Here is a 23,098-nt window from a genome sequence, read left to right as displayed (position 1 = left end):
TAACGAGTTTGCAGTCTAGAGGGGGAGACCGACGTTAATATGAATAAATTATGGATATTTTTATGCTATTTTTTTAAGCACCTTGTGTCAAATGCTGTTCTAAGTCCTGGTGTGGATACAGGTTCACTTCACTGGACCTGATCCTTGTCCAGAATGGGGCTTATAATCTAAGTAGGAGTAGGAGGAAGAATAGGATGTGTACCTAAGTACTTTAGTAGGGGAAATGGGGTACGTAATAATTGGGTGTGAGGCCAGAGTAGGGATTGGGGGTCACAGAGGCCTCAAGCTGGGGGATGGGGAGTGAGAGGCAGGAGACCTACATCACAGCAAGAAATCAGTTGGTAGAGACCAAGAGGCCAAAGTCAAGAGTGTCTTTGGAGTGAGAAAGAGAAGTGGGCAGGGGAGGCAGAGCAGTGTTGGAGGAAGCTGAGGGGAGTGGGGAGAGACTGGGGGTGGGGAGGACAGAGGGTCGGACTTGATAATAATAATAATGTTGGTAGTTGTTAAGCGCTTACTGTGTGCAGAGCACTGTTCTAAGCACTGGGGTAGATACAGGGTAATCAGGTTGTCCCATGTGAGGTTTACAGTTAATCCCCATTTTACAGATGAGGTAACTGTGGCACAGAGAAGTGAAGTGATGCCCACAGTCACACAGCTGACAAGTGAAAGATCCGGCAGTCGAACCCATGACCTCTGACTCCGAAGCCCAGGCTCTTTCCACTGAGCCACGCTGCAGGGACACTTGATGCAGTAGAACGCTTGATGCAGTAGCGCAACCAGAGCTGGATATTTGACGGGAGCCGGGTGGGGGTGTTCGGGCTAAGCCGTGCCTACACCCCAACTCCTAGCTTCGGACTTGGCTCCCCTCCCCACGGGGTCTCTGCCTCCCTCCAGACTTGCAGTGTACCAGGCTGGTCTGACCGTGGCAGCCGTCTCCCAATCTTATAACCAGGCTGAGGCTTGGTTTCAGAGCATCCTTAAAACGCTTCCTCTGCCCTCCTGACTTTTGGTTTCCCAATTTCAGCTCTCCACACAGCAGCTGCTTGGTTCTCCTGCCGGCCATGCTCGTAGATACCCTACAGACACATGTGACATTGTGGATGCCTCTCTGGGCACGCGGCAGGGCAAAATGTGTCATTTCTTCCGAGGTCTGTGTGAAGCTGGACCATTCCCCCTGCCCCCGGGAGCCCTGTGGGGCACATCTGAGACACGAAACTTGGCAGGAGGAGCCGGGCCAGAGAGGGGCCGGTGCTGGAGATAGAAACAGCGGTCGGGATCCGCCATCTGGACCCACAACTGCCTCACAAGGTCAACCCGGAAGACCAGTGTCCTGAGTCTTCAGGGCCCACTGGGGAGGCAGGAGGGAGACCAGAGCCTGGAGGGTCAAGGAAGGAGTGAGGAGGTGGGGGGATGGGTTTGGGTGAGGAGGCTGGGGAGGAGGGGTTGGGGGAAGGGGAAGGAGTGAAAGACTGGGTTAACACACACAGGCTGGGATTCTGCCCTCCTGGGAGCGAGCTCTCTTGGCACCAGAAGTACAATAAAAGGAATGTGGTTCCTCTTTACCAGGCTCCCAGGAGTTGGGCGGGGAGGGGGGAGGGGTGTATGTGTGTGTGTGCGTGTGTGTGTTGCTCATTCCCACTCCCCTCACTCAGGCTTTCTCCAGTAGAACGGGTATCAGAGACGTGGGGTTAAAACCATGTAAGCTGATTCTTGATCTTTCTCCTTCCCGGGGTCCCCCTCCCCACCTTCCCCCATCCCATATCTCCTAACCCTTCCCTGCCACCCCTCTCCCTCACACTCCCCTCACCCTGCTTCTTATTTTTCCCCTCCCCAATTTCCCTTCAAGAGGGGTCTCTGGCCCAAGACTGAATGGGGGAGGGTAGTCAGGAGAGGCCTAGCGCCACCATGCCAAGACTGGTTCCTCCCCAAGTCCAGCAGCAAAGCAGAAAGACCCCAATCTACTCAACTTGGTTGGGGGGGGGGGGTGTCATCGGAGAGGGGAGGGCCTTGGAAAGAGTCACCGAGAAAGGGGAACTGGGCCAAGAATCTCATCCATGTTGCTGATCACAGGCACAGTTAACTGGTTCCGGCTTGGCCCATCCTGTCCCCAGCCCCTCGTCCCCTTCCCTCTAGCCCAGATGGACCCCCACCCCGACAGTGCCCCACACCTACGAGTTATCCCCTTTCCTCACCCCCACCCCCAGTTCCTATGGCAACCCACAGACAAATAGAAGCGTCCCCTGGGCTGGGCTCCAGGAAGGAGAAGCCACAGAGAGGAAGCCCCCCGCCCCACCCCACCCCCGCCCTTCCCTGCCCCCACCATCTCCCGCTCGCAGGGTCATATACCGCCTGGGACAGTGAGTCCTGGGAAAGTGGAGTTCCCGGACCCTCAGGACCACCTGCAGCTGGACTCACGGTAACCACCCTTCCCCCCGTAACCACCCTCTCTCTGGGTTGGGCCCATACTCCCGATGCCCCTCTCAACAATCGCTGTTTGCACCTTGGCTGCTCCAGTTCAGAAGGGGTTGGGGGAGGGGGCAGGGGCGGGGAGCTCCGGGCTGTTCTAACTGTCCTAACTGTCGCCCTTTGCTCCGCTGGTTGAGTGGGTGGCCCTTCTCCCCTCCCCTTCCTCGCAATAGGGTCTGGGTTGGTGAGGAGCTGGGTTGGGCGGGGGTCGGCAGGCGGGTGGATAGACAGGATCTGAGGTGGAGGACTGGTCTGAAATCGCTGGAATGGACAGAGTGGTCTACTCTGAAGTCACACAGCAGATATGTGACAGAGCCAGATTCAGAATCCAGGTCCAGGCCCATGTTCTATCCACTAAGCCATACGGCTTTTCAGCAGAGTCTCCGGGTTCCCAGAGGACCAGGGTTCAGAGTGCGCGTTGGCCCAAGGAGGTGCTGGGCCCCAAGGCATCTGGGGCACAGGCCCCAGGAGTGGTGCTGCTGGATTTGCTGGGCAGCCGGGTGGACAGCTTTCCAGGGGGAAAGGTCTGGGCACGAGCCTGCCCGCCAGCCTCCTGGGCCACCCACCGTCCTGCTGTGTGGAGACTTGGCCAGGGCCAGCAGAGGAGAGTTGCCTTCAGGGAGGCTGGAGTGTCCGGGCTCTGACTCGGGCACAGAGGGATCTTCGGGGAGGAAGCCAGCCTGGGCTTTGAGTTCCCGAGTCCTAGCCCTCTAAACCACGAGATGGGTCCTGGGACCCCAGCCTCTGGCCTCCAGCGGGCCTACCTGCCGGCAAGATCACTGAGGTGGTCATAATAATAATAGTTATGGTACTTGTTAAACGCTTACTATGTGCCAAGCACTGTTTTAAGTGTTGGGTTAGATGCAAGTTAATCAGGTTGGATACTGTCCCTGTTCCGCATGGGCTCACACTCTTAATCCCCATTTTACACATGAGGGAAATGAGGCCCAGAGAAGTGAAATGACTTGCCCAAGGTGACCCAGCAGATATGTGGCAGAGCCAGGATTAGAACCCAGGCCCTTCTGACTCCCAGGCCTGTGCTCTGTAATAATAATGATGGTATTTGTTAAGCGCCTACTACGTGCCAAGCACTTTTTCAAACACTGGGATAGATACAAGGTTATCAGGTTGTCCCATCTGGGACTCACAGTCTTGATCCCCATTTTGCAGATGAGGTAACTGAGGCACAGAGAAGTTAAGTGATTTGCCCCAAGTCACACAGCTGACAAGTGGCGGAGTCGGAATTGGAACCCATGACCTCTGGCTCCCAAGCCCGTGCTCTTTCCACTAAGCCACGTTGCTTCTCATGTGTCTGCGGTCTGACCCCAAGACGGGTCGGACAGGGCTGCAGAAGCCCATGTGGCCGGAGCACCTCTCGAAGCTGAGGGACCCAGCGGCCCCCGTTGCCTTGGAGGGCCCGGGCGTGTGTGGTGATGGTGCAACTGGAGAGTCCCTCCCCCCCACCAGCGATCGGGCAAGAACGGCCTGGGCGGGGACCCGGGGGCCTGGCCAAGGGCTCTCTTTGGCCCCCAGCCCCATCTGTGCAGCGAGGTCAAAGGCTACAACCCTCACTTGCCTCAGTCTGTGGCCCAAGGGTGCTGGGACAGGCCTGTCTTGCCCTCTCATTTCCATCTGCATTTGATGCCCAAATCGCTGCCCTCATTGCCTTTGGCAAGAGTCTCTGCGAGGGTCCCTGGAGGCTGGAGGCTGCATCCTGACTCGGTGCGGAAGCGGCTTGTCCCTCCGCTGTCTCTGCCTGGTCCTAGCTCCTCAAGGGGCAGGGCCTGGGGCAGTGGGAAAGCCCCTGGCCCCGTTGTCCCTTGGCGGGCAGGGGGGCGGCGGAGAGGACCAGTGGGGGACCGTGTGGGGCTCCGACCCTGGTCCCTCCTCTCCCGTGGCCCTGCCCGGCCTGCGCCACAGAGAGTGGGAAGTTCAGTTTCTCTTCTCATTTTCTGTTTCTGTTCCTTCTCGCTTTCTGTTTCTATCTTCTGCAGGGAGCTGCCTCCCCGCCGGGGGCTGTTTCTCCTATTGACTTCTGACCCTGCTGGGGCATTCTTAGAGCTTAGGCCCAGGGCCCTGCCCCACCCAGCCTCATCTGACCCTGGCTGACTCCTGCCTTCCCTTGCCTGGCCCTGTCCCCCACCCTACCTACCCTACCTGGTCCTGTCTGGCCCTGGGTGACCCTTATCCTACCCTATCCTGCCCAGCCTTATCAGTCAGTCAGTCGTATTTGTTGAATGCTTACTTTGTGCAGAGCACTGTATTGAGCACTTGGGAGAGGACAATATAACAATATATCAGACACATTCCCTGCCCTCAACGAGTTTACAGTCTAACCCTAGGATCGGGTGAAGCTCCACCTAATCTGCTTTACTAGACCTTGCCCACTTTATCCCTGCTGCTGGGCCCTCCGCCCCGACCCTCCAGTGCTCCCCGCATCATACAGATGCACAAGCAGAGGCGAGGAAGAGCCGTGGACTGAACCTTCCCTCCCCAGGCCTCCCTTGGCACTGGTCCAGACTTTGAGCCCCAAGTGGAACAACCTGATAACCTTGTATCTACCCCAGCGATTACAACAGCGCTTGGCACATAGCAAGTGCTTAACAAACACCATCCTCATCATTATTATTATTACAAGCTAATCAAGTTGGATGCAGTCCGTGTCCCAGTGGAACTCTGTCTTAATCCCCATTTTCCAGGTAAGAGAACTGAGACCCAGAAAAGTGAAGTGACTTGCCTAAAGTCACAGAGGAGACAAGTGGCCCAGCTGGGATTAGAACCCAGGTCCTTCTGACTCCCAGATCTATGCTCTATCTACTAGGTCATGCTGCTTCTCTGAAGCAGCTTTTAGCTTCATAATAGTAATAATGTTGGTATTTGTTAAGCGCTTACTATGTGCAGAGCACTGTTCTAAGCGCTGGGGCAGATACAGGGTAATCAGGTTGTCCCACATGAAGCTCACAGTCTTCATCCCCGTTTTACAGATGAGATAGCTGAGGCCCAGAGAAGTGAAGTGACTTAGCCACAGTCACACAGCTGACAACTGGCAGAGCCGGGATTCGAACCCATGACCTCTGACTCCCAAGCCCAGGCTCTTTCCACTGAGCCAAGCTGCTGGGGGACTGGAATCAGAGGCAGCCACCCTGCCCCCTGTCCGTCCCCCTGCCTCTTTCAGTGCTCTGGGAGCCCTCCCACTCTTTCTCCCCTTTCCCTTCTCAGTGCTCCTGGAGTTTCCTTCCCTCCTCACATCCCCCACTGCACAACACACGTCTCGGTGCTCCTAGAGTCTCCCTCTCCTCTGTCTTCTTTCTCCTTTCCCTGCTGAGAAACATCATGACACAACCGATAGAGCACTGGCCTGGCAGTCAGAAGGTCGTGGGTTCTAATCCTGGCTCTGCCACTTGTCTGCTGTGTGACCTTGGGCAAAGCGTTTCACTTCTCTGTGTCTCCATTACCTCATCTGTAAAATAGGGGTTGAGGCTGGAGCCCCATGTGGGACAGGGACTGTCTCCAACCTGATTTGTTTGTATCCACCCTAGTGCTTCCTTCATTCATTCAATAAATACTATTGAATGAATGAATGAATGCTTTATACAGCCTGGCACACAGTAAGCGCCGAACAAATACCATTATTATTATTTCTCTCCTCATTTCAGTGATCCTGGAACATCCCCCTCTTCCTTCCCCTCTTCCTCTCTTATTCCCCTGTCAGTCAATCGTATTTATTGAACACTTACTATGTGCAGAGCACTTATTCAGTGCAGAGCTTAATAAACACTTGGGAGAGTACAGTATAACAATAAACAGACACATTCCCTGCCCACAATGAATCAATGCTCCTGTAATCTCCTTTCCCACCCTCCATATACTTCTCAATGAGCCTGAAGTCCCCCTCCATCTCCGACCCCTCTAAATGCTCCTGGGACCTTCCCCTTCCCTCTCAGTGCTCCTGAAGACTCCCCCTCTCCCTCCTCCTCCCCTCTTCCCCTTTCAGTGTTTCTGGGACCACTTCTTCCCCCTACCTACCCCTCTTAGTGCTCCTGGAGCCTTCCCCTCCTCCCCACCTTCTTAGTGCTCCTGGAATAGACAAGGACCCGCTGCTCCCAACTCTGTCTTCCCATACCCCCAGTCAATTAATTGTATTTATTGAGCACTTGCCATGTGCAGAATACTGTATTAAGCACTTGGGAGAGTATAATATATCAGAATTGATAGACATGTTCCCTGCCCACAAGGAGCTTACATTTTTTAGGGGAGGGGAAGGTGGCTTGACATTGATATAAATTACTGCTGCATATGTGAGTGTTGTGGGGTTAAGAGTGAGCCTGTTTAAAGGGTACAAATTCAAATGCAAGAGGAATGCAGAAGGGAGAGGGAATAGGGAAATGAGGGCTTAGTCAGGGAAGGCCTATTGGAGGTTAAATGATTTTAATAAGGCTTTGAAGGTAGGGAGAGTGGTAGTCTGGCATTTGCCGAGAGGGAGGAGTTCCAGGCAAGAGGGAGGATGTGGGTGAGGGGATGAGAAGTGAGATTGAGGTACAGAGAGTAAATTGGCATTCGGGGAGCAAAGTGTACGGGCTGGGTTGTGGTAGGAAAGTTAGCAAGGATAGGTGGGGGGGCAAGGGGATCGAGTGATGGTAAGGAGTCTCTGATGCCAAGGTGGATGGGCAAACACTGGAGGTTCTTGAGTGGGAAGAAGTGAATTGAATAGTTTTTTTAAAAAATAATAATTATTATTATTTCATTTGTTAAGCGTTTACTATGTGCAAAGCACTTTTCTAAACGCTGGGAAGGATACAAAGGGATCAGGTTGTCCCACGTGGGGCTCACAGTCTTAATCCCCATTTTACAGATGAGGTCACTGAGGCGCAGAGAAGTGAAGTGACTTGCCCAAAGTCACACAGCTGACAAGCGGCTGAGCCGGGATTTGAACCCATGGCTTCTGACTCCCAAGCCCGGGCTCTTTCCACTGAGTCGCGCTGCTTCTGAATAATGGCCAGGGCAGCAAAGTGAAGTACAGATTGGAGTGGGGAGTGGTAGGCAAGGAGGCTGACGCAATAGTCAAGGCAGGGTAGGATAAGTGCTTGGAGCGACGTGGTAACAGTTTGGGGGGTTGATATTCACCCCACCCTCAACCCCACAGCACTTATGTTCATATCTTTAAATTTTATATTATAAATTGTATCAATGTCCGTGTCCCCCTCTAGACTGTAAGCTTGTGAAGGACAGGGAACGTGCCTGCTAACTCTGTTACATTGAACTCTCCTAAGTGCTCAGTACAGTACTCCGCACACAGTAAACTGCTCAATAAGTACAGTTGATGATGATGGTGATAATGAGGTAGAAGTGACAGGATCTGGTGACTGACTGAATATGTGGGTTGAATGAGAGAGATGAGTGGAGATAATGCTAAGGTTACTGTCTTGTCCATTCAATTGTAAATCTTGAGCAGTGTGTGCAGAGCATTGTACTAAGCGCTGGGGAGAGTACAATATAACAATAAATAGCCACGTTCCCTGCCCGTAACAAGCTTACAGTCTAGAGGATGAGCTTAGACCGGAAGGATAGTGGTGTTGTCTACAGGGATGGGAAAGTCAGTGAGTGGGAGGGCTGTGAGTGAGAAGGCTGTCCAGCCCACCTCCCCTGTGTCTCTGCAGAGCGTGGGCGGACAGAAAGGCCCACCGGTATGGAAGGCCCCCTGCAACGGCACCGGAGGGAGCAGGGCCGGGACCCCAGCCCCATGGCCCCGGCTCCGGGCAACCAGCTACTGGGCTACGTGGGGATCGAGGCTGTCCTGGATCAGATGCGAGTCAAGGCCATGAAAACTGGCTTCGAGTTCAACCTCATGGTGGTGGGTGAGTCGGGGGGCCGCAGGTGCAGAGAGTCCGCCTACAGCAGGGGTCCCGCTGGGGCGCCGGGCTGGAGGCTGGCCCAGCCAGGGAGGACCCTGCAGTTTCAGAGGCACTCGGTCTGGGCCCTCCCCGGGAAGGGGACCCAAGGGACCCCCTAGGATGCCAGGGTGCAAAGGTCACTGCCAACCCTGGAGCTTCCTGGCTGCCCGTCTCTGCCCATGCCCTGCCCCCTGCCTGGAATTGTGAGGTCCCTCCGCTCCCAGGGACCAGGAAGAGAAATCCCCCACGTAGGAGGATCCCAAGCTCTGGGGCAGCCCAGCCCAGCCCAATCCCACCAGTTCTCCTCCCCCGACACCCAGTCCTGCGGTGTCAGTTAACAGCCAGCTGCAGGCAGCACCACCCCCCCAACTCCCTCACCCCCTGCAGCACTCTGTGCCAAGAACTGGGCTGAGCACTGGGGTCAATGGAGGATAATCCGATCAGACAGTGACCCTGTCCCACGTTCAGCTCGCAGGCTTAGGAGGGAAGGGGAGCAAGGGGTCTGAGGAAACTGGAGCCCAGAGAGGGTCAGGGAGTTGGGAACAGAGCTGGGAATAGCCTGCAAGGGTATTTTCTGGGCGCTTCTCCCATTCAGGGTACTGTTCTCGCTTCTGGGAAAAGTGTAATAGAGTTAACGGACAAGATCCCTGCCCTCAATAAGCTTAAATCTAGGCAGTCTGCTCCTATTAAGGATATAAGTGCTGTGGGGGAGAGGAAGGAGTAGCCAAGTGCAGAAGTGACAGAGCTGAAGAGTCAATAGGTGGGGAGATGGGAGAGAAACCAGGGAAGGCCTCTTGGAGGAGATGGGATTCTCTCCTCATCCTCGTCCTCCTCCCTTTACTCCCCCGTGTTTCCTGCACACACACCCCTGCCCTCCACCCGCCCCTCCTGCCCACAGGTCAGAGCGGCCTGGGGAAGTCCACCATGGTGGACACGCTCTTCAAGTCCAAGTTGAGTGGGCGTAGCTCCAGCGGGGGCCGGCAGCAGCCCATCCCCAAGACCGTGTGCATCCATTCCATCAGCCACGGTAAGGATCCCTCCCCGACCATCATCACCACTCCTCCCCCGAGCGCCGACCCCCTGCGGGCGGGGAGATGGCCCGGCAGTGACGTCAGCTTCACCTCCTATTGCTATTGATGCCTATCTACTTGTTTTGCTTTGTTGTCTGTCCCCCCCTTCTAGACTGTGAGCCCGTTGTTGGGTAGGGATTGTCTATCTGTTGCCCAACTGTACTTTCCAAGTGCTTAGTACAGTGCTCTGCACACTGCGAGCGCTCAGTAAATACGATTGAATGAATCAACCTCCACCACTTGATGGTCGGCTTGACAGTGTTCCCCCTCCGACTCCCGACCCCCTGCCAGAGATGGAAATGGCGCCAAGATGGCAGCTTCATCCCTTACCGCCTGCCCTTGAGAAGCCAGCGATGGGGGCGTGGGGCTGGGTTTCTGGGGGCTTGGAGGGCATGGGGAGGCAGTCAGGACTCCGTGAGGTTGGGGTGGGGCTGGGGAGGAGGCAGGGTCTTGGTGCCTCCACGGTGGGCTGGGACCCGTGGCCGTGGCGACAGAGCCAGGGGTAAACTCTGGCGGCAGTCAGTCGTGGCCAGCAGACCTCGACCCAACGTGGCGGCTCCGGGATTCTGACTCCCCGAATGACCTCTCGGCTTCCCGCCCCGCAGTCATTGAGGAGAAAGGGGTGAAGCTGAAGCTGACGGTGACAGACACCCCAGGATTCGGGGACCAGATCAACAACGACAGATGGTTGGTAGTGGGAACGTTGAACTGAGCACCTGCCTCCACGAGGTGACATCCAGGAAGCTTCCACTCTAATGTGTCCCTTGACACCCCTCCTTGTCCCCAGATGGCATAACAGTTGGGGGCCGGGGTGTGGTTGGGAGAGCATGGAGGAGGGGAGTAGCTCCCTTCTCCCCGTCTCCAGGCCAGCTTCTGCCTGCCACTGGAGGGGGGGTAGGACAGCTCAGTATGGGGCTGCTGTAGGGAGCACGAGGGGGCGGGGGGCAGAGATGGAGGGCCTGGGCCAATCAGTGGTATTTGTTGAGCCCTTACCTTATGGGAAACAGCATGCCCAGTGGATTGAGCACTGGTCCGGGAGTCAGGAGGACGTGCGTTCTAATCTCAGCGCTGCCACCGGTCTGCCGTGTGACCTTGGGCAAGTCACTTCATTTCTCTGCACCCAGTTCCCTCATCTGGGAAATGGGGACGAAGACCGTGAGCCCCATGTGAGACGGGGACTGATTAGCTTGGATCTACCCTAGTTATATCTACCCTAGCACTTAAAACAGTGCTTGATATATACCAAGAGCTTAACAAATACCACATTATTATTACTTACTGTGTGCAGAGCACTGTATTAAGCACTGGGGAGAGCACAATACAACAAGGTTTATAGACACATTCCTGTCACAAGGAGATTACAGTCTAGAGGGGGCGACAGGCATGAAGATCAATTAGGGGGATGTACAGCGGCGAGGTGGGGCGGGGGCCGGGGGGGAGGGCAGACACTCTCTGGCCCCCAGGATGAGCAGCTGGGGCAGAGGCTGGGATAGGGGCAGCAGGGGGAGGGGTGGGACAGTTGGTGGAACTTCCCCTCCGGCTCCCCATCCTCTGCTCCCCGGCCTTCCCCCACCAGCTGGGAGCCCATCCTGAGCTTTATCAACCAGCAGTATGAGGGGTATCTGCGGGAGGAGATTCTCATCAACAGGCAGCGCCACATCCCCGACTCCCGCGTCCACACCTGCGTCTACTTCGTGCCGCCCACCGGCCACTGGTAGGGGGCTCCCACTCCGAGGCCCACCGGGCCCCTCCCCTCCCTCCCTTCGTCCCGGACCCCTGCGGCAAAGCGTGGAATAGCGAGGGTAGGGATGGGGGGCACCAGGTGGCCCGTGGAACCCAAAGCTGGAGGGTGCGGGGCCGGAGGCCTGGCTCTCCGGTCATGTCCCAGGTGGGCTGGGTGGGCAGATGGACGGGCGGACAGATGGACCGGCGGGCGGGCTCGGCTACACAGGCTTCGTCCATTGGATCTGGAGTTTCTGCAGCGGCTGTGCCGGGTGGTGAACGTGGTGCCCGTGATTGCCCGGGCCGACAGCCTCACCCTGGATGAGAGGGAAGACTTCCGGCGGCAGGTGTGGGGGTGGGGCAGGATTGGGGATGGAAGAGGGGCACTGGGGGAGCCAGATTAGAGTTGGAGCAGGCACACTCCAAAGGGAGGGAGCAAGGACCCCCTTGGGGAGCAGGATTGGGGTCGGAGCAGGGACACTCCTAAACTTGCATCCCCAGCCCTGGGAAATTCCAGTAACCTGAGCCACTGGTGTCTCTGCCACCCCCAGATCCAGCGGGACCTACAAGCTCACGGGGTGAGTGTGTACCCGCAGAAGAACCTGGATGAAGATGCGGACGACAGGCTCCTCAATGACAAGATCCGGGTGAGCCTCCGGGCTCCTCGGACGAACCCGAGGCCGGAGACCCCACTGGCCCCGAGGACGCGAGCTCATGGTGACGTGACCGCAGAGGCCTAAAACATGCCGGACCCATTGATGGCAGCACAGTGCCCACGTGGGCCGTAGCGCCGGGCCCAGGCTGGCGGGGGCCTCGGCAGCCACCGCGCTCTTTACCACCCACGTCGACCGACTGTTATTCTGGATTTCCGCTGGACCTGTCCACCCTTCCATAGAACACCCTTGGCAGTTCTCCGGTCAGCAACGCGCCCCGCCAATGGCACAGTCATTCATTCATTCAGTCATATTTACTGAGCACTTACTGTGTGCAGAGCAATGTACTAAGTGGTGGAAAGTACAATTCGGCAGCAGGCAAATCCCAGCAGCCCCCTTTTCCTCCTCTGGCCATCCCACCCCTCCAGGCCTCCACTGTTCCTTCTTGAGCTGGTGGGAGCATCTTCCTCATTCCCACCTGATGAATCCCACTAACTCTTCTTATGTAAAGTCCTGTGGTTTCCAGGATGCCCTGCCCTGCCCCCTTGGCCCTGCCCAGCCAGCCCTGCCCAACTCACCCCCAACTCTCCTCCTGGACAGGCCAAGATCCCCTTTGCCGTGGTGGGGGCTGACCGTGAGTATGAGGTGAATGGGAAGATGGTTCTGGGCCGGAAGACCAACTGGGGAATCATTGAAGGTAAAACCCATTGGGAGCAGTTCCCGGGGTGGTGGGGTGGGGGGGGCGGGTGCCTCCTCCTTGGCCCGGGGAAGGATTTTGTGGGTTTGGGATGTGGGGAATGGTAGCGGATAGCCCTTCCTACCTGGAGGGGGTGGTCCCTACTCAACTCTCATTCCTTCAAGGGGACATTCGGTATCATATGGATGGGTCTGAAGAGCCAGGGCTCCTCCTGGGCAGGGGGTCTGGCTAGTCCCCGACCCCCAGGGGTCGGGGACTTAGGAGGAGGTCTGCCCATCTGGTTGGATTAGGATGGAGAGAAATCTGTTAGACTGGGTGAGGCGGAGGTCACTGGTGCCTCTGGAGAGGGCAGTTTCAGAGGAGTGGAGGGTACAGAAGCCGGATCGCAGGAGGTTGAGGTGAGAGTCGGAGGAGAGTGTAGACAGACAGGGGTTTGGACAGGAATGGTAGGCGGAAGGTGGGGTGAGTTCTGGGGAGAGCTGGGGGATTGAGGAGGGACGAGAGCCCTTGGGCGGGTTGGATACTGAGGGGAAGGAGACTTTGGAGAGAGTGGTTGAAGAAGGCAGTCGGGGAAGGAGCTGTGTTTTAATACCGGGTGAAGGCATGGCGCTGGTGGAGGGAGGTAGATGTCGATAGGAGGTGGGAGATCTCTTGGGCGATGCAGCTGGGTAGGACAGACTTCTTAAAAACCTCCAGTGGTTGTCTGTCAACCACAGCACCAAACAAAAACTTCTCACTCTAGGCTTCAAGGCTCTCCATCACCTCGCCCCTTCCTACCTCTCCTCCCTTCTCTCTCTCTACCGCCCACCCCGCACGCTCCGCTCCTCTGCCGCCCACCTCCTCACCGTCCCCCGTTCTCGCCTATGCCGCCGCCGACCCCCGGGCCACGTCCTCCCGCAGTCCCGGAACGCCCTCCCTCCTCACCGCCGCCAAACTAATTCTCTTCCCCTCTTCAAAACCCTACTTAAAGCTCACCTCCTCCAAGAGACTTTCCCAGACTGAGCTCCCCTTTTCCCTCTGCTCCCTCTACCTCCCCTTCACCTCTCCGCAGCTAAACCCTCTTCTCCCCCCTTTCCCTCTGCTCCTCCCCGTCTCCCGTCCCATCCCCTCAGCACTGTACTCGTCCGCTCAATTGTATATAGCTCCAGCTTGGTTCAGTGGAAAGAGCCCGGGCTTGGGAGTCAGAGGTCTTGGGTTCGAATCCCAGTGCTGCCACTTATCAGCTGTGTGACTGAGGGCAAGTCACTTCACTTCTCTAGGCCTCAGTTCCCTCATCTGCAGAATGGGGATTAAGACTGAGAGCCTCATGTGGGACAACCTGATGACCCTGTATCTACCCCAGTGCTTAGAACAGTGCTCTGCACATAGGAAGCGCTTAACAAATACCAACATTATATCTTCATTACCCTATTTATTTTGTTAATGAGATGTACATCACCCTGATTCTATTTATTTGCTATTGTTTTAATGAGATGTTCTTCCCCTCGATTCTATTTATTGCCACTGTTCTTGTCTGTCTGTCTCCCCCAATTAGACTGTAAGCCCATCAAAGGGCAGGGACTGTATCTGTTACCGATTTGTACTTTCCAAGCGCTTAGTACAGTGCTCTGCACATAGTAAGCGCTCAATAAATACTATTGAATGAATGAATGAGTGGAAAGGCAGGTGGAGGGAATGCCTGGGCTTCCCTCTAAGCACTGTCCAGGAAAGGGAATCCCCGCCGTCTCCCCTCCATCTATCCTCCCTTCCTCCCTCTTCTCTCTCCCCTTCCCTTTCCTCCACCTTCTCCCCTTCCTCCTCCCTCCCTCATATCCCTTCTCTCTCCCCCCTTCCTCCTTTTTCCTCCTCCTTTATCTCCTCTTCCTCCTTGTTGTTATGGCTGGCTAGTGTGGTTGAGACTACTGAACTCTGAGCAGAGAAGCCCGAAACTTGGCTCTTCTGGCTACGGGGCCCTATGTCTTTTAAAAGTCTTTCTGTATTTATCCCCATTTTTATGTTTTATGCTGTCTTTGAGTTCTCTCTCTTTTTTTTTATTCTTATGTGCCAGCCCCCTTCCCCACCTGACTCTTAGATTGTGGGCTCCTTAAGAGCCAAGGATAGTATCTAATTCACTTAGTACGGTGCTCTACACACAGTAAGTGCTTAAATATTATTACCGTCATTACTGCAGCAATCTTTCTGGGGTGCGAGGCCCCACGGATCCGAGCAGGGTGTTCTGCCCATCCTCTGGATCCAACCCCAGCCGTGCTTTTCTCTAAGGGCTTCCGCCCTGTGTGGTCCTGACATCAGTCCTGGCTCTGCCCCTCACGGTCCTGGCATCAGTCCTGACACTGCATCCTGGCCTCTAGCTCAGCCTTGCCTCCCCCTGCCCCATGGAATCCTGCCTCAGTCCTGGTCCTGTCCCCTGGTCCCTGGCTCATCTCTGGCCTTGTCTTTCAGTGGAGAACATGGCCCATTGTGAGTTCCCCCTCCTGAGAGACCTGCTCATCAGGTGAGAGGCCGGGCACCGGGGCGAGGGCTGGGGCCTGGCATCAGGGTGAGGGTCTGGGGTGCGGGGGTGGACACGGAAGGCCCCGCTGGAGCAGAGGCCAAGGAAGGAGGTGGTCTGCATGGGGGCAGGCCTTGGGTGAGGGGAGGGGGATTCAAGGGTTGCCCCTCCGGCCTGTGCCACCCTCTGGACCGTGCCGCCCCCGTCAGGTCCCACCTGCAGGACCTCAAGGACATCACCCATAACATCCACTACGAAAACTACCGCGTGCAGCGACTGAACCAGAGCCACCTCCTCGCCCACGGCCCTGAGTGGGCCACCCTGAGCCCCGTCCAGCCACAGCCAGGCCCAGACGAGGAGGACGGCGACAACCTGTGAGGACGGAGCCCCCGCCCCGCCCCCCCGCCTTCCCCACCCCTCCCGTCCCCCACCCCTCCTTGCTACCCAAGCCCGAACCTCTCTGGATTCTGGAAGGAAATGGGGAGAAGCCAAGGTCAGCCCTCCCCTCTCTGCTGCTGCTCCCAGGTTTCGGGGTTCAGCTGTGGGGGCCAGGGGCCCTGGAAGCAGAGGCTGATGGCGATCTGGGCCACGGAGATCTCTTCCACCCCTTCCCTGTCTCCTGCCACAGCTTCTCCCTCCCCTGGCCAACCTGGATGTGGCCGATAGGCCCCGGCACCCCCGACCCTGAGACCCTTCCCTCCCCCACACCCCACTCCAGGCCTCATTAAAGACGGGGCCGGGGTCAGGCGGCCATTCTGAGTGTGTTCACTGTGGAGGTCGGAGGTCAGAGGTTGGGCTGGCGGCCGGTAGGGGGTGGAGGGGGTGGACAGCCTGAGGGGAGAGGGCACATAGTGAAGGTGGAGGGCCGGGGTAGGGTTGGTGGGAGCTGGGGTGGGGTTGATGAGCACTGGGGTGGGATGACAAGAGAGGAACTGGGAGTGGTAAACTGTGTGAGGAGCGGAGGGAACAGAGGGTGGGGGCGCCTGGGGGGAGAGAGCGGGACTGGCAGTGCGTCCCTCCCTCCCTCTTCAGTCCTCCAAAGCAGTGTCCATCCCTCTATCCCACCCATCCCCCATCCCCCAAGGAGGACAGAGAGGAGGAAACAAGTAGGGTTTGCTAGAGCATGAGAAGATGCCCCCCCAATTTCCCCTGGGCTCCACGCCTGAGTCCCACCCCCTGCCCCTTGTGGCCCCCCAGTCCACTATCCACCGAGCTCTGGGGGAGCGGGAGAGAACACTCCAGGCCGATGCTCACAGAGAGAAGAAGGGAAAGGGGAGAGAGGAGAGCTCAGCTGCAGCCTCTGGACCTCCGGGTCGGGAAGCAGCTCCCACTGGCTTCCTAGGAGCCAGGTCGGCCCGGCCCCAAGTCCCAGCCTCTGGCCCACTCATAACCTCTTGCCCCTAGCCCGGGGTGGGTTGCTGGTGTGGGGTGGGTGAGGGGAGTGGAGGGGCAAGAGGGCAAGGCAGGAAGCCGTGGGGCTTTCCCAGAGGACAGGAGCCCCCAGACCTCCTGGGCCACCCTGAGAGCCCCCAGACTTTGCTGGCTGGAGCCCAACCCATTCCTGGCCTTGGCCACCTTCACCCACACCAGGGTCCTGCCCCTGCCCATCGTCCTCCTCCTGTCATCTTGCTCCTCTTCCCCACTACCGGCACTACCCCAGGCCATCTGGGACAGGGGTGACTGGAGGGGCGGGGGACACCAGGGTGAGTCTAGGACCATTGAAAGTTGCTCAGTAAATTGGAATCCCTTCCAGTTCTGTTTGCAGTCCCATTGGCCCGGTCTGATCAGTCAGTCAGTAGCAGCATGGTGTGGTGGGAAGCAGCATGGTCTAATGGGTAGAGCCCAGGCCTGGGAGTCAGAAGGTCATGGGTTCTAACTTCAGCTCCGCCACTTGTCTGCTGTGTGGCCTTGGGCAAATCACTTAACTTCCCTGTACCTCAATGACCTCATCTGTAAAATGGGGATTAAGACTATGAGCCCCATGTGGGACATGGACTGTGTCCAACCTGATTTGCCTGTATGATGATGATGGTGGTATTCGTTAAGCGCTTACTATGTGCCAAGCACTATTCTAAGCGCTGGGAGAAATACAAGGTAATCAGGTTGTCCCATGTGGGGTTCACAGTCTTAATCCTCATTTTACAGATGAGGTAACTGAAGCGTAGAGAAGTTAAGTGACTTGCCCAGAGTCACCCAGCAGACAAGTGATGGAGCCGGGATTAGAACCCATGACCTCTGACTCCCAAGCCCGTGCTCTTTCCACTGAACCACGCTGCTTCTCCAGTGCTTAGTATAGTGCCTGGTACATACTGAGAGTTTAACAAATACTGTAATTTTGAGTGCTTACTCTGTGCAGAACACTGGACTGAACTCTGGGGAGAGCACAAGAGAGTTAGCAGTCATGATCCTGGCCCTCAAGGGGTTTTATAGTCTAGTGGGCTTGACATTACAGTAAATTACAGGTAGGGGAAGCAACTCAGAGTCGGGATTACAGGAAGGGTGGAACAGGTTGGGTGTTGAGCTATTGTACTCACCAGCATCAGTTCCTCCAATGAGGGCTTGGCTACAGGAAATGCAGCAGGGGGAAATCGGCTCAGGGAAAGAAACACGGGACACAGTGGGGTGTCTTGGCCCAAGTCCATCCCAGAATGGAGCCGGAACGGTTCTCCCCCAGACGGTCACCGTGGTGCAGCGCCGCATGAGAGGCCACCCTACGGAGCAGGGTCGGAGGGGCCGGGCAGGGGACGGCGACCACAACGTAGCCCTGGGAGAGGGACTGCTTGGGGCTGGAGGAGGCCCCCACACCCAGCACTGATGGGCCGGACCCCAGCCCCGCTGGATGCTCTGGTTCAGCCTAGCGACAGATGCCCTGGGCTCTGGCCCATGATGGCAGGCTGGAGCTCTACCTGGAGGGTCCCAGGAAACCCATGGGCACCTCTGGCTCAGCACTGCCTCGCCCCCGCAGAGGGAAGAGTGGATGTCCGGCCCATGGGCGTGATTCCCGGCAGTACAGCTGGAGTCGTGGTAGGTTGTGGGCAGGGCTGCTCTGTGCCAGGTTGGAGGAGAGTGGGAGGGTCCCACTGGCTCCCAGAACCTCTCCTCCCTGGGTTCCGAAAAACCGGTGGGCCGGGGTAGCGGGACTCAGGGGTCCGGCCATGATGTCCTGCATAAAGAGGCTGTCGTAGGCGGGGCCCCAGGGAAGAAGATGGAGGGGGAGTAGGGTAGGGCCAAGGGGCACTGGGAGGAAGGAAGCTAGATGCTGGAGGGGGTGGGGAGATGAGAAGGAACAAAACTGGATGTTTCCTCCTTTAGTGGGGGCAGGCACAGGGTGGGAGGGACACACGCTTGTGTGGGACTGATATTCGGCAGGGGCTGGGGATCATGTCGGGGCCTGGGCTGCCAGAGCCAAGAGTCCGGGGTCCCAACGGGGACGAGGCCGGTTTTCTTCAGAGCACAGTGAGTCTGACTTCGTGGGTGCGCTTTATGCCTGGGGGTGTTTGAAGATGTGTGTGTGTGTGTGATCTCTGTGGGCATCTAATGGTAGATTCCCCAGGGTTCCCTGTATGTATGGTCAGTGGGGAGGGAGGAGAGGAGATGAGGGGCAGGTGGTCAGTGACCCCTAAAGTCTTCGTCCTGCCAGAGGGGCCGGACTTGGCACTGTGTCTGCTTTTCTGGCTGCAGAGGGGGGTGGCTGGGGGAGCCTCCGGATCCCTGCCCCTCGCTCGGCTCCACTCCTGGGTGCAATGGGGCGGGGGTGGTGTTTCTGTCTGGCCAGGGAGGCCAACGCTCACCTGGGGGGATGAGGGAAGGGACAAAGAAGGGGGGGTGGACGGAGGGGTGTACAGACTGTCCCCCAGCCACAGACTGGAGGAGGCTCCCAGTGCCTCGGCTGCTGGGCCCCAGGGGGTGGTCAGGCACTCAGTACAATGCTTTCTGCTCAGTAAAGTGCTCTGCAACAGTAAGCACTCAGTAAATACCACTGATTGACTGGAAAGGCTCTGGCAGGTGCCAAGTACCCAGGCCCGATGCTCCAGCTCCAACCCATGTTACCCACCAGCTGCCCATTGCAGGAGTTTCTGCTGGAGGAAGGGTGTCAAACTCCTCCATTCTGAAACTCCCCAACTCTAAAGATGCTTCCCCGAGTGACCCACCAGCCCCCAATCCCAGAACCAAGCCTCCCCCAAACTGTATAATGAACTCCTGAAGCCTGGTGGAGGAGGGGTGGGGACTTGGAGGGAAAGAGGGGTTGGTCTGAGAGGGTCAGGAACAGCAGAGGGATGTGTCAAGGACCCTCTCAGCTTCCCTCCCCTGCCTCTTGCCCCCCCGGGCCGGGCAGGACAGGGGTTTTTCCAGTCCCAGTCTCCGGCCTGGGGTCAGCTGTCCAGCGGACACGGCCTCTGTCTGCTGCTTGGGGGTAGCCGTGACGGTGCCCGGGGTCCAGAGGGTGAAGGGATGATGCCTGAGACCCCGAGATTCCTGCCGGGCAGAGATTGGAGTCAGAGCGGGAGGAAGGTGGGGAATGATGGCTCTCTCCCTCTCTGCCTGTCTCTCTGTCTCTGTCTCCCTGTCTCCGTCTGCATTTCCACCTCCCTGCCTCTGTCTCCCTATCTCTGCCGCCATCTCGGGCTCTGCTATTCTCTGGGCCCATCTCTGTCTGGATCTGAGGGTCACGATGACTCTTAATTCTTCAACCAACTCTGCTGAGTTGGAACACTTCCTCTAACATGTAAATTCCTCATGGGAAGGGAATGTATCTACCAACTCTGCTGTATTGTACTCTCCCAGGCATTTAATATAGTGCTCTGTACACAGTAAATGCTCAGTAAAATACCATTGATTGATTTCCACTCCAATTAGCGACAGAAAGCCTCAGATCAGTGGCTCTTCCAGGGGATTTATTTGCTGGTTGCAGACGCTCACCTAATTCCCTGCCTGGCCTTGCTCGCCCCTGCCCACCCCTGCCTGCCCGCGGCTTGGACTAGCTGGACACAGACCGTGGGTGGGGGATGGGGATGGACTAGAGGAGAGGTTCTGGAGGGGGGCGGACTGGGTAATGGAAGAGCTGGTTCTAGGCCCAGCTCTGCCTGCCCCTGGCCTGCTGGGGGACCTCTGTAAAGTGGGGCTCTCTCTTTCCCTCCCTCTGGAACCGTGACCCTGTGAGAGACAGGGAGGACTGAGTCTGCCCCAGTGCTTGGCACGGTGTTGACCACACAGCAAGTTCAGGACGAGCCCCATCATTTGTTGGCACTTACCATCACCCCAGCTCCCCACTCCCCCATCAGCAGGACATGTAGCATGAGGCTGTGGACTGGAGCAGCTAGGCTGGGGAGAGGCAGCAGATCAAACCCACTGCTGGCATCTTCAGTGTGGCTTAGTGGAAAGAGCACGGGCTTGGGAGTCAGAGGCCGTGGGTTCTAATCCTCGCTCCACTTAGCTGTGTGACTTTGGACAAGTCACTTAACTTCTCTGTGCCTCAGTTACCTCCATCTGTAAAATGGGGATGAAGACTGTGAGCCCCACATGGGACAATCTGATTACCTTGTATCTGCCCCAGCACTTCGAACAGTGCTTGGCACATAGTAAGCACTTAACAAATACCGTTATCATCTTCGACTTCTCTGTGGGTGCCCATGTGGAACCCCATGGATGCCAGTTGGCAGATTCATTCATTCACTCAATCTTATTTATTGAGTGCTTACTGTGTAAGGAACACTGTACTAAGCTCTTGGGAGAGTACAATAGGGAGTGGGAGAAAAGGACGGTTTAGGGAAGGTGTCTTGGAGATATATCTTCAGTAAGGTTTTGAAGTGGGGAGAGTGATGGTCGGATTTGAGGAGGCAGGGCATTCCAGGCCAGAGAAAGGACGCGGGTGAGTGGTCAGTGGCTAGATAGAAAAGATCGAGGTACGGTGAGGATAGCATTAGAGGAGCAAAGTGTGCGGGGCTGGGTTGTAGCAGGAGAGCAGTGAGGTGAAGTAGGATGGGGCAAGGTGATTGAGGGTTTTAAAGCCAATAAGTAAGTAATAAGTAATAAGTAAGGTGATTGAGGGTTTTAAAGCCAATAAGTAAGTAATAAGTAATAAGTAAGGTGACTGAGGGTTTTAAAGCCAATAAGTAAGTAATAAGTAATAAGTAAGCAGTTTCTGTTTGATCTGGAGGTGGATGGGCAACCACTGGAGGTCCTGGAGGGGAGGGGAAACGTGCCGCTGCTCCGTGGGGGCCAGAACCTGGATTCTAATCCCGACTCTGTTCCTTGCCTACTGTGACCTTGGACAAGTCACTTAACTTCTTTAGGCCTCAGTTTTCTCATCTGTAAAATGTGAATTGAATCCCTCTTCTCCCTCCCACTTAACTGAGCCCCAACTGGGACAGGGACTGTGTCTGTCCTATCTTGTATTTGCTAGTATTTTGTAATAATAATAATAATGTTGGTATTTGTTAAGCGCTTACTATGTGCCAAGCACTGTTCTAAGCGCTGGGGTAGACACAGGGGAATCAGGTTGTCCCACGTGGGGCTCACAGTCTTAATCCCCATTTTACAGATGAGGTAACTGAGGCATCGAGAAGTTAAGTGACTTGCCCAAAGTCACACAGCTGACAAGTGGCCGAGCCGGGATTCGAACCCATGACCTCTGACTCCAAAGCCCGTGCTCTTTCCACTGAGCCACGCTGCTTCTCTCTTGGCCCGTAGTAAGCACTCAACATATACCATTATGATTATTATTACCCATCAATGAATATTTATTGAGTAGTTATTGTGGACGAAGCACTGTACTATGTGCTTGCTCATTATTATTAGTATTAATAAACAAATAGTCAAAAAGGAAATCAACAACAAATCCATTTTATTTCACTTTGGAGATTTGACTGGCTATTGCCATCTCTTTGTTCTTCTGCACCCAGTCAGAAGGCGGAAACAAGAACAACGAAACTGGCAGACACTGCCAAGACGGCATCTGAACAACTCGCACGAGGGGGAATGTAATCACTTGAAACTAAGCTACTTTATTCACACGGTACAGATTTCTGTAAACCCGTGGCCACTTTTCTGGTTGTTCCTTTGTGTATTTTCATTCCTAGGTTAGAGTATTATTTTTAAAACAATGGAAACAGCCACATGTATTCTCTTTCCTAGATCCATTACTACCATAATTGAACCAATACCATCCCGACCTTCGCCCAGGTGGTTTTTGGAGGCAGGCCAGACTCGGGTGATCCTATCCCCCTTTCTGTCAGCCAAGCTGGGGCAGCATGGCCTAGTGGAAAGAGAATGGGCCTAGGAGTCAGCCTACCTGGGTTCTAATCCCGGGTCTGACGTTCACCTGTAGCGTGACCTTGGGCAAATTACTTTTCTGTGCCTTAGTTCCCTCATCTGTAAAACGAGGATAAAATATCTGTTCTCTTCCCCCTTTTAGACTGTGAACCCCATGTGGGACATGGACTGGGCCCGATCTGTTTGTATCATGTCTATTCCAGTGCTTAGTACAGTCTTGGCACTTAATAAGCGCTTAATGAACACAAATGATGATGATTATTAGAACTGCTGGGAGATTGAAGGATGGGGAAGAAAGCTGATGAGCTGGACTCCTGGGGAGTGGGGGGAACTGGCTGGACTCTCAGAGAGGTGACAGCTGGGCTCTCGGTGAGCGGTCAGCTGTGGCAGTTGGACTCTTGGTGAGTTATCAGCCATTGCAGCTGGACTCTCCGTGAGCTGCCGTCTGTGTCGGCCGGACTCCCGGTGAGAAGTGACAGCTAGACTCTCGGTGAGCTATCGGCAATGACAGCAGTGACAGGACTTTGGGTAAGCGGTGACAGCCCGACTCCCGGTGATCCGCGGGCTGTGACAGCTGGCCTCCCGGTGAGCTGTGAGTGGTGGCGGCCGGCCTGTTGTTGAGCTGACAGCCAGCCTCTCGGTGAACTGTGAGTGGTGGTAGCCAGACTCCGGTGAGCAAGGAATTGTGGAGAACAGGCCTGACAGGGTGGCTTTGTGGAGAGAGCGTGGGGCTGGGAGTCAGGAGACCTGGGGTTTGTCTCACTTGTCTTCTCGGGGGTTCTGTTTTCTTATTGCAAAGGGGGATTAAGACTCCTGCACGCCCTTCTCCTCAGACTGTA

The 23,098-nt window shown here is 56.1% G+C and overlaps 1 protein-coding gene across 1 annotated transcript; it reads left to right on the top strand.

Moving 5' to 3' along the window:
* Positions 1-2,301: 2,301 nt before the first annotated feature.
* SEPTIN12 (septin 12) lies at positions 2,302-15,403 on the top strand. Its single transcript, XM_029049257.2, has 10 exons — positions 2,302-2,416; positions 8,124-8,321; positions 9,256-9,384; positions 10,033-10,114; positions 11,004-11,141; positions 11,379-11,496; positions 11,701-11,796; positions 12,403-12,499; positions 14,939-14,990; positions 15,197-15,403. The coding sequence occupies exons 2-10, from the start codon at positions 8,153-8,155 to the stop codon at positions 15,363-15,365; spliced, it is 1,050 nt and encodes a 349-aa protein (XP_028905090.1). The 5' UTR covers positions 2,302-2,416; positions 8,124-8,152; the 3' UTR covers positions 15,366-15,403.
* Positions 15,404-23,098: the final 7,695 nt, after the last annotated feature.

The sequence above is a fragment of the Ornithorhynchus anatinus genome, chromosome 2 (assembly GCF_004115215.2).
Source record: "Ornithorhynchus anatinus isolate Pmale09 chromosome 2, mOrnAna1.pri.v4, whole genome shotgun sequence".
Classification (NCBI taxonomy): Eukaryota; Metazoa; Chordata; class Mammalia; order Monotremata; family Ornithorhynchidae; genus Ornithorhynchus; species Ornithorhynchus anatinus.
This window is presented reverse-complemented; position numbering and strand designations above follow the sequence as displayed.